Here is a 10629-nt window from a genome sequence, read left to right on the forward strand (position 1 = left end):
ATGTTGAATCTTACTCAGACCGCCTCCTAAACAACCAACCAAACCCTCCCTCCACCACCACCAAAAAAAAAAACTAGAAAAGAAAAACAAACAGATCCCAGAAAGGAAAGAAAAGAAAAACAAAAAAAACAATGAAAAAGTTAAGCCCTCCTTCTCCTCAGGCGCAGAGTCCCTCTCTCTGGACTCTGAATGTCCCGTGTGCAGTGGAATGAGAAGGAGAGATGAGATACTGATGGAGGAGGGTGGAGGGAGGAAGGGAGGAAAGGAGGGAGGGAGGGGGGTTATGTGGACAGAAATCTGAGCATTATGGCGGTCAGTTGTCAGCTTGCAGATCCTTACAGAAAGGAGGACCCCAGGTCAATAGTGCCCATCCGCTGAGTTCCAAATAAAACTTGATCTGACGTCTAATAAAATCTGTACATATTCTTTTCTTTTTTTTTTTAAAGTCTTCATGATTAGTCCAAAGGGGACAATTCTTTCCATTTATTTATTCATTTATTCTTTTTTTTTCTTTTTTTAATCTTTCATTGTATATTTATTAAATCTTTTATCTGCTCTTTAATTTAGATGTTCTGAGTCCCATCATGTGTGTGTATATTTGTGTGTGTGTGTATGTGTGTGTGTGTGTGTGTGTGAAGAGAGAAGGAGAAGAAGACGTCGCCGGCCTTTGCGTTGGATGGCTTCCGAGTTTGCTAGCAGCACTTTTTCTTTCGTTTACTGTTCCGGGTGAGTTTGACCACGTCGTTCTGTTGCTGCTGCTGCTGCTTGGCCAGCACCTCCTTCTTGGCTCTTAGCACTAGCTCTGTGATGCAGTTGAACATCTGCAGGGGGGTGGGGGTGGGGGTGGGGGTGGAGGTGGGGGGAGGCACAAACCAATGATGTGTGTGGTGAGTACAGCAAATGAGATTAGCCACATCAAACACTGCAGTTTGTGAAAAGAGTGCGACATCGTTTTATCTGGACTGGAGGAAGACGATGAAATTATCTCCTGACTGTGGCTGAAATCTGCTCAGTATTTTTAATTTTTCAGAACAAAACCCAATAGAGTTGTGGAGGGGGAGTTTTCCCCCCAAAACAATGTTACAATACTACTTCTACAACTTAAAACAGTATGAAACTCTCCCAGTTCAATCATCAGTACAAAAAATATCTGGTTCCTGAGTAATAAGTTAAAAGGTACATAAATATATCAGGCTAGAAGTTAACTACAATTCCCAAGGTGCATTTCAGCAAGAAACAGCCAATCATCAGTACAAAAGATGTGTTAGTAAAAAGTTAAAAAGGTACAACACTGTGTATATAAATATTTCATGGAAGGCGTAAACTACAACTCCCAAGGTGCATTTCAGCAAGAAATAGCCAATCACAGAGCTTACTGCAAATGGCCATCTGAAACTAAATATTACAATTTTGAGTTCAGGAACTATGACTCTACGTTTTGTTTACAACTTCAGTGACAAAGCATTTATGCTCAGATTAGCACCTGCAGCTTTCTTCTCTGTAGCAATGGCAACCAAGGCTCATGAGTACAAAACATGACTTTTTTAGAAGCAAAGTTCATAATGTAAACCTATAGCATCGTGATATTATCTTTGTATTAAAAAGGTACAACATTGTGTATATATATATTATTTCAGGGTAGCAGTTAACTACAACTCTCAAGGTGCATTTCAACAAGAGACAGCCAATCAGAAGCTAAATATTATGATGTTGAGTTTAGGAACTATGACTCTGCATTTTGTTTATAGCTTCAATGACAAAGCGTTTTGAATTCATTATGCTAAGATTAGCACCCATGGCTTCTTCTCCATAGCGACGGCAGCCAAGGATCATGGGTAATGTAATATTCTTAGTTATGTTTGAAACAATGGGTCCCAGATTTCAATTAGCTGGCTGACATTTATCAGCTGATGCTAACTAGTTAAGTAAGCTAATGTTAGGTTGAAAACAGCGTCTCCAGCATACCTTCTAATGTTTCTGGCTGACTTGTTTTAAAACAACTCTCTGTAAAAAAGGGTCTTAAACATAGTCTTGATGTAAATTATATGATGCAACAATTAAATTGACAAGAGAAAATGCTGTTAAGATATATTCAGCGAATGTAGTGCTATTTTGGAGTTTCGGGAAGCAGAGGCTGTTGGGAAGTGATGTTCCCCAAATCCAATAAAGCAGGACATATATCTACTAGTATTACCTGCACTCTGATATAGTATCATCAGGACCTGTTCCCACACAATGGATATGTTAGTTGTGAACACAGCTTTTTTTTAACATAAGCTGTACACGTAATATTACAAAAAGGTAGCTAGCTAACAAAATTTCACTTGGTTATGTTTTGGTAAAGGCTAAAAATAAGGGAAGACTCTACCCTCAAAAACTCTCGGCATGACAGGCCTGCTGTGCCTAGTTACAGTTGCTAAGCTACGATTGGACAACTGCAGTTGAGAATTGGAATTATTCAAGCCTTCAACTGAGCTCAGCTGCATACCAGACATGTTGCAGAGATGACTCCAGACAAACACGTTAGTCTGCACCAGAAACAGTGAGTTACCTCTTCAACGTTGATGTTCTCTTTTGCACTCGTCTCAAACAGGTTGATGCCCATTTGCTCGGCAAATTTCTGCGCGTCAGTCGTCTCGACCACTTTGGAGTTGGGGTCGTCGTTCTTGTTACCCACTGAGGATGGAAAAGAAGTGGAAATCTGTTAGTGAAGAGCAACAAGACTGCTTTGAGTTGAGTCTAAAGAAAGCAAATTTAAAAAGGAAAAAGGAAACATGCTCACCTAATATTCGGCACACGTCATCACAATTCTGGTTGATTTCATGTAGCCATCGTTTGACGTTGACGAAGGATTCGGCACTCGTGACGTCATATACCACTATGACCCCGTGTGTTCCCCTGTAGTATCTGCACACACACACACACAAAGAGAAGGAGAGACACAGTCAGTCTTTGACATGTAGTAACTCATGTTGGTGTCCAGCAGGGGGAGACTCATCTCAAATCGGAGGAGACAAAATTCGATTATCTCTAAATTGTAAAAAAGCAGTGACTCCTTAAGATTCCAGTCTGAAACAAGCTCAGCAGCACAGAATATTGAGCTCTCAACCAAACAAGTAATTGTCAATACTAGACTCAATTAACTTTATCTACTCCACGTAAAGGGGCAATTTCACACTGAGGTTCAGTTTAGTTGCTATGGTTGCAACTATTCAAAACTGTAAATTCAGAGAAAATATTTTACTTTTTAATACCTGTCTCTTACAAGTACCCCAACTTTACGGAAGAACGATGCTACATTTGCAAGACCATCCCTTTAAATCTTTACTACAGTGATGACATGTTGTAGTGCATCAGGACTAAATGTGTGACTGCTTGAAGACAGCCTGCAGAACGGACAGCGGTATCTGTCCCGCACAGACGAGTCGAGCCCAGTCTGACAGCGGGACAGCTGAACTGAGAGCAAACCTGCAGCTGAAGCTTCAAAGGGTGGCCCGGCCCCAGAGTCGCTGCACTGCGCCAAACACAAACACAAAGGACCTTTTGTTGGGCTTACTATGTGTATGTGTGTATGTATGAGTGTATGAGTGTGTGTGTGTGTGTGTGTGCCTGGCGTGACAGCGGGGGGATACAGTGTTGTCTGAGCATGTCCCTGATGTCCAGCAGCACCAGGCCACCCGACAGCAGGGGTGGTGTATGTGTGTGTGACTGTGTGTGTGTGTGTGGGTGTGTGTGTGTGTGTGTGTGTGGGTGTGTGTGTGTGCTCAGTGAACAAGAATAGAAGACCATAAACAGCCAAACACACAGCCGGCATGGTGGGCGGGGGGGGGGCGGGGGCAAACTCCAGTCACATTTTCTGAAGTAGAACTGTGACCATTCAGAGTAGTAAAGTGTTAATAAACTGCACCTCTTACTCCATAATCATTAATCAAAGGGCGTCTTGGTGGGCGCTGACCTCAACTGTCCACTACAATAAATCACCAATCTTCACACTCTATAAACACTTCCCTCCTTCCACACTGTGGGGCTCATTCATTAAGAATAATAATGAAAACTTTATTTGTATGGCGGCTTTCATACAAGACATGCAGCTCAAAGTCATTACATACACCAAGAATTTCCCATTAAAAGCACCTAGAAGGAGCATAAAGCAATGTTCTTAAAAAGGAAAAAACAACAACTAATATCTTATGGATGGAGATAGAAAATAAAACAGTAATCATTTTAAAATAGTAAAAATAATACATATTAGAAGTAGCTAAAACAGAACAAATAGAATATATAAAATCGAGTAAAATACAATATTTTTTAAAAAGGGAAGTAGTGCATTGACTATGAAGATGACTGATAGAAAAATGAGTTAAAGTCTTTAGCTTTAAAAAAAAAAAAAAAAAAGTAATTTTTTCCCCATATTTTGGGAAAAGAATTAAGCTATCATTATGTGTTATTTTATTTATGACTCAAATAAAACAGTTTGGTGTTAAACTTAAAAAAACAACAACAACACAGTATCAAGATCAAGATGGGAGAACATGAGATTAAACATGTTAGAATAAAAGCATGAACTCCATAGAGGAAGGAGAAGTAACTGAGGGCCCTTAGAGGTCTTGACTTGTGCCTGAGGCTGACAGCAGCTGGTGGGTCGGCCTCAGGCACACAGCCAGAGGGGTCTGAACATATGGACCGCTGCACCGGGGCTGGTCTCTGCCTGCCATCCATCTGCGAGGTGAAATTCATTTAAGGACCTAATGAGGCACCACGCCACTCTACTTCAGCCCAGCAAACAATCAGCACTAAACAGGCCTCGGTCATAGGACGCTCTCACTACCTCGGGGGCTGAAGCGTCAGCACTGTGGAGGATTCCAAGCTCTCTGGGTGAATTTGCTGGCCTGCTCGTCCTCGCCGCAGTGACGCTGGAACATTCTAACATCTGTCAAACTCGTCTTGCTGGCTGTGCTTCCGGAGAGAACTCACAACGGGCGATGCAGTGATAAGTGTTAAGAGCTGAGTCCGTCTGCTCCGGTCAAAGTCAGAACAGTGGGTGAATAGGTAAGAAGTGTGAGCTGGAGGTCACATCAGTGTTATTTCTACCGGCAGCCAGAGCAGCCACACGTCTATTACACGCTTGTAGTGGATTCTGTTCTCTAATGCAGAGCGTGTCCAGGTAAATTGCGCCGAAATTGAAATGACAAGTCGGACGCTTGACCAAGGAGGGAGAAATGATCACGTTTGACAGCCGGAACGAGAGTGAGACAGCGAACGCAGCACATGAGTAAATGCTTGTCAGGACAGTAGTGAAATCCTACTGCAGTTTAATCAGTGGGACGTGGATCATAGAAAAGCTAACATAATCAATATTTCAATATTAACCAAGGATTGGAATTGGTGTATACAGTATATGACAGGGGTCAAACTAAATAATTATCACTCAACCCAGCAGCTTTCCTGAATGTTTTTGTGTCTTTCAGCTCATTATTTTGGGTGTTTCAGCCTCCAACTTTACTTTTTTGGTTGATAATGTTCATTCTAAGCTACAAAAAAGCTCTAAAAACAGTCTGAACACTACCAGCAAGCACCAAGCAGCACAGATGTTTCCTCAGGAGAAGCAGCGCTAAACCAGAGCTCACATTCATCAGGTGCACAGAGACACGACTCCTAATGAAGCCCAATGTTGCTCCATCTGAGCTTTAGATGTAATATTTGCTCAAACGTTCACTTTTACAGCAAAATCTAGATATAAAAAGGCCCAAATTTCAAACATTCTAAGTAATAACCAGCCTTTTGATATTTGAGTTATACGTCAGTAAGATATTTAATATGGAGTTAAATCTATTTTTTTCAGTGTTGAAGAATGTGGTAAAGAAGCAATGTTGCAATAATACACAGAACTTACAGTCACAAGTTTTACCTGGAACTACTTTGGAGAAATAGTCCCTTCATGACCTGTTACACATAGTAACAGAGACACTGTTTATGCTATTATAATTATTATAGTAGTAGCAGTGTCATGACAAAATATTAAGCTCATAAAAGAGTAAGTAATATTTCCAGTCATCATTCATTAGATATAAGCAGCCTAACTCCCTCCCTCCATCCTTCCTCCTCTGACGACCCGTGAAAACCTTATACAAATGTGATGTAATCCACTTTTGTTCATTAGCGCCGTGCTGTGAGCCGCGACAGTCGTGGCGAACGAGAGCCCGTCCCCCGACAGAGAAAGTGTTTCCCCCTTTCAAAGAGCATTTGATTTGTGTTGTGACTCAGCTGAGATGATGATGATGACGACAACGACGAGGAGGAGGAGGAGGAGGTCGAAGCGGGGGAGAAAGCAGCTGGCCAAACCGAACAGATAAAAGTCGGGCCTGGAGTCTCTCTCTTTCTCACACACACACACACACACACATGTTCAGCATCTGTGTTTCTTACTCGTGGGAATCCTTGCTCTCGTGAAAACAACAACGATTGAGTCTTGGATGCAGACGTGAGAAAAAACTTCTGGGTTTAAAAAAGATGAAGCTGGTGTTTATTATTTATCATCTTTTTACCATCATCATCATCATCATCATCATCAAGAACTCACCTACATAGGCTAAAAACAACAATTACTTGATCTATGTACTCTGACTTATCTCACACCATTAACTCCACTGTCATCAGAAAACTACTGACAACAGAATTAATGGTGTTTGGGCAGCAGTGAATGAACCTCAGAGTTACCTCTCTAAAAAAAAAGGTGTGAAAGCTCTTCTATAAATGAGTGTGAACCCCGGATGAACACCAGACAGCAGAGAGAGTGACTGACACTGACACACACACACACACACATGGCGCGAGCAAAAAGAGGGTTAAGACGCCCGGCCCTCGTCGTCATGTAGCCCTGGAGTACGAGACCAGGAGCCTCCCTCTCACATCTGTAATTAGGATCTGTGGGGAATTCCACCCAGTTTCATAGAGCGGCGGCACGGGCTTTATACTGGTTGTCTCTACAAACTGTTTCCTCATATAATGCCTAATATAAAAAAGGAGACCACAGAGAGTCTGTCTTGGTTTCAAATTGTCGAAATGAAAACAAAAAGAGCGTCACCTGAAAGAAAGAAAAAAGGTGACAGCGTCTTGTGTTTTTGGTATGTACTTACGTGGAAGTGATGGTGCGGAATCGCTCCTGTCCCGCTGTATCCCAGATCTGTAGCTTCACCTTCTCCCCATTGATCTCCACCGTCCGGATCTTGAAGTCGACGCCGATGGTGGTGATATAGCTACCTGCGAACACGAAATCGGAGGTTTCGTGAAGGTAAACTTAGGAAAACACAAAGTTCTGGATTGATGCCATGGCGGGTTGACGGGAGAAAGACGTACCTGAAAATGTGTTGTCTGCAAATCGCAGGAGGAGACTGCTCTTCCCCACTCCTGCAGAGGAAACACAAGCACAGGATGAGGTTTACAAATCGCAGCAGGTTGCCAAAATGTGAAAACCTCACATATTTTATAATATTTCGTTTCTTGCATCCAAAAAAAAAAAAAAAAAAAACTACATTTGCCTGAGGGCATGCATGCTGAGTCTTTTGTGGGAGGGTTTGTCGCACCACAAAAACGGCATGTTTTCAGTTTCACGTATTATATCCTGGTTACCAAACATCATGTGACAACTGAAGAGCAAAAATAAGACGTCAACATGAACAGCTGCTGTAATCTTTGTGTACCTAACGATCTAGACAGCGAGCTAAACACACAATGTCAGACCTGTTGCACTGTGTACACGCTGAAGGATTTGAGGTGAGTAAGAAGAAGGTGAATGAGACTGAAAGGGAAGGAAGATGAGAAGGATCAGGAATTCAACGGATCTGCTGTCAGGTTACAACTGGAAGGTAATGAAGAGAGGGGCGGGACTCGACCTGCAGCTCTGTTACTTAGCCTGCCTATTGTGTTATTGTCATCCCATATTTGATCGGTCCTCGACATAAAAGCTCTCAGGTTCCATTCGTCTCTGCGATGCAGAGTTTTGTTCAAACAAACAATACCTGAAGCTTCAAAAGCAGAGGAGAGATCCTCATCTTTTTGTTCTTGTGGAGCTTTTATACGCCAAAACCAGCATCTCCTTCAGGAAGTCACTCGCGCCGGGTTCCAGTGCCAAAACCATCCATGACATTTTCTATTTTAAACCGCTGCAGCCTCCAGCTCAGAAATAGGTATGGGATGCAATTGACATCATGGCTGTTCACGAGTGCAATCACAACATCCTATAACAAAATGCTCAACAATCCAGAGGTTAAATGAAACAGCATCAGTCCAGCTTAGAGACGCAATTCTCAACTGCAGATCTGTCTGCTCTCCACGCAGCTGTAAGAGGGGCAGCAGTCGCACCATCTCCTCTAAATAACCTCGGGTGCAGGACTACAGTCAGTTGTACTGGGGGGCAGGAGGGGGGACACTGGCATCTGTGTGTGAGTGGCAGTGAAGGGCTTGCTGTGCTGCCTTGCCCTCTACTGTGAGCGGCCAGCTGATGGGGTCGTGCCAGGATCGGGGTGGTCAATGAATGCAAAGATCATTGCTCACAAAGAGGTCCTGCAGGATGAGACCAAAACTCCTATAGGAGGGTGGAGTCACATTATAAAAGACAGGTTTTCACTTTCATGCAGGAGTTAAGGGAGGAGCAACAGATTTACATCAACTGCACTTTCACTCCACTAATTAGATTAGATTGGAGTTTTATTGCCATTTGCACAGGTACATTGGAATTCTTGTGCGTTTCCCTGAGTCAAGCAGACCTAGCTTCATTAAAAACAAGACCCAGAGGTAGATAAAATAGACACTAAGTCACCAAGTCACTGTAGTCATTATAAATACAAACAACAAATGTACTAATGTACACAACTGTGCAGTATCAGTATTTTTGGTACACTATTAGTCAATTCAACTGTGCAACATACATGTATTTTCCACTTTAAAATCTGTACAACAACAATCTATATCCAATATTACCGTTTATTTTATCTTCTTTTTTGTGTGCTTACTTATTGTTCTTTATTTTTTCTATTAATGATATTTATGGTTGTTGGTTTTTTGCTATCCACTTGCTGCTGCAATACTGTAAACCTCCCCACTGTGGGACAAGTAAAGGAACATCTTATCTTCTTTTATGAAGCCTCTACCTGTGGCTGTGACAAAGATCAGAGGCTCAAAGAAGCTAACCGCAGGAAAAAAGTTAGAAGCACAGACACAGACAGTGTTTGAACCTCAGCTGCAAGCCAAATGCATTTCATTGAGTGCTTTGAGAGTTGATAGTGACCACTTTGTCAGTCTCACTTCAGTATACTTTGTAAACCAATGACTGCAGTGCAGCGTTCCTCCGCTATCAGTAGCTAACACTGTCATGCTAGCCGGCATAAAAAACAAAATGCATTTCAATAACTTCATTCGTTTAAAACCTCAGCAGACACAAGATAACATTTGTTTAGCTTCTTTAGCTTAAGCAGAAAGTCTTCAACTTCAGACAGCCTCCCCTGCTTCTCCTTTAAGCTAACAGCTAGCCTAACTTCCAGCTAGCTACCATGGCTAATGAGAGAAACAAACAAGCGACCAAATTACAACCGTTTCTATGCCACTGTGAGGTTTTTGGCGTCTGGTGTGAGGTTTAATGTGGAGGTAAAACAATACATATCTCATGGGCAAGACAACCAGATATTCGAAAGATAAACCCTGATGTTCTGGAGGCGATATCCGGCCTCGTCCGCTGACATGCCCGGCCCGGACATACAACCTCCGCCCTGTCACCGCCACAACAATATGTCGTATGTGTACGTTTCACTAATTATTTCAATGCATAAAAATAAAAACTAACAAGCTATAAACAGTGTTAGGTAAAAACATAGTGGCCCCAAAGCTACGTTTCTTTTTCTCCGCATGTAATAAAAAAAAAATACGTCAAGGCCTACTTCCCGTCCCGCATCCCCGGTGTCGGCTTACCGCTGTCACCGATGATGAGCAGCTTGAAGAGGTAATCGTAGTCCCTGGCCATGCCGGTAGCTGGTGGCTCACCCCCCCCACCTCCTTGTGGACGCTTCTTTGCTCGGTTTGCTGTCCGACCCCCCTCGGCCCGTAAAAAATCACCAGCCCCCAGGTCCCACCGGTATGAAAGAAAACGACCACTGCCGATGCTAAGACACTGTCAGCCCCCCCGAGCCGGCGGCTTTTTTCTCGGGGTTTCGCGGCGTCAGCAATCCTCTCCCTCCGCTGCAAACAGCCGGAAACTCCGCTTCCTTCTCTGGTGGAGCTGCTGCTGCACCCAACTCTGATCCGGCCTCACTGCGCAGGCTCCTGCTACAGTACAGCGGTCCCATCCCATTGATGAGAATCACACTCATGCTTCTAAGCAGGGGCAGCAGACTCGTATTTCTACTTGATTCACAATCTTATACATTGGCAGGTCTTTTACATTTCATTAAAAATTTACTGAACACTAATCTCACTGTACACTAACTGATAGCCATCAGGCATATGATATTTCTGCCATCCATTTACACTAACCAGTCAAATGGTGCTTATAGGATATGATAAATAACTTTTTCCCTCCAGAGATTCAAAGTTAATTTCTTTAAATTACCTTTCCAGGAGGGCTAAAGCTCCCAGCAG

General features: G+C 42.8%; 1 protein-coding gene across 2 annotated transcripts; it reads right to left on the reverse strand.

Annotated features, from left to right (window-relative positions):
• Positions 1–482: 482 nt before the first annotated feature.
• rab35b (RAB35, member RAS oncogene family b) lies at positions 483–10285 on the reverse strand. Of its 2 annotated transcripts, XM_053326238.1 has the most exons (6): positions 9964–10285; positions 7357–7407; positions 7137–7260; positions 2783–2907; positions 2552–2676; positions 483–821 (listed from the first exon to the last, which is right to left on the reverse strand). In XM_053326238.1, exons 1-6 carry the CDS (start codon positions 10013–10015, stop codon positions 693–695), a joined length of 606 nt encoding a protein of 201 aa, XP_053182213.1. In that variant the 5' UTR covers positions 10016–10285; the 3' UTR covers positions 483–692. The 2 variants fall into 2 exon arrangements, with proteins under 2 accessions (XP_053182213.1, XP_053182214.1); XM_053326239.1 differs by lacking the exon at positions 2552–2676 and having other exon boundaries at positions 715–821.
• Between the last annotated feature and the right edge of the window lie 344 nt (positions 10286–10629).

This window comes from Scomber japonicus, chromosome 9 (genome assembly GCF_027409825.1).
Source record: "Scomber japonicus isolate fScoJap1 chromosome 9, fScoJap1.pri, whole genome shotgun sequence".
NCBI classification, from domain to species: domain Eukaryota; kingdom Metazoa; phylum Chordata; class Actinopteri; order Scombriformes; family Scombridae; genus Scomber; species Scomber japonicus.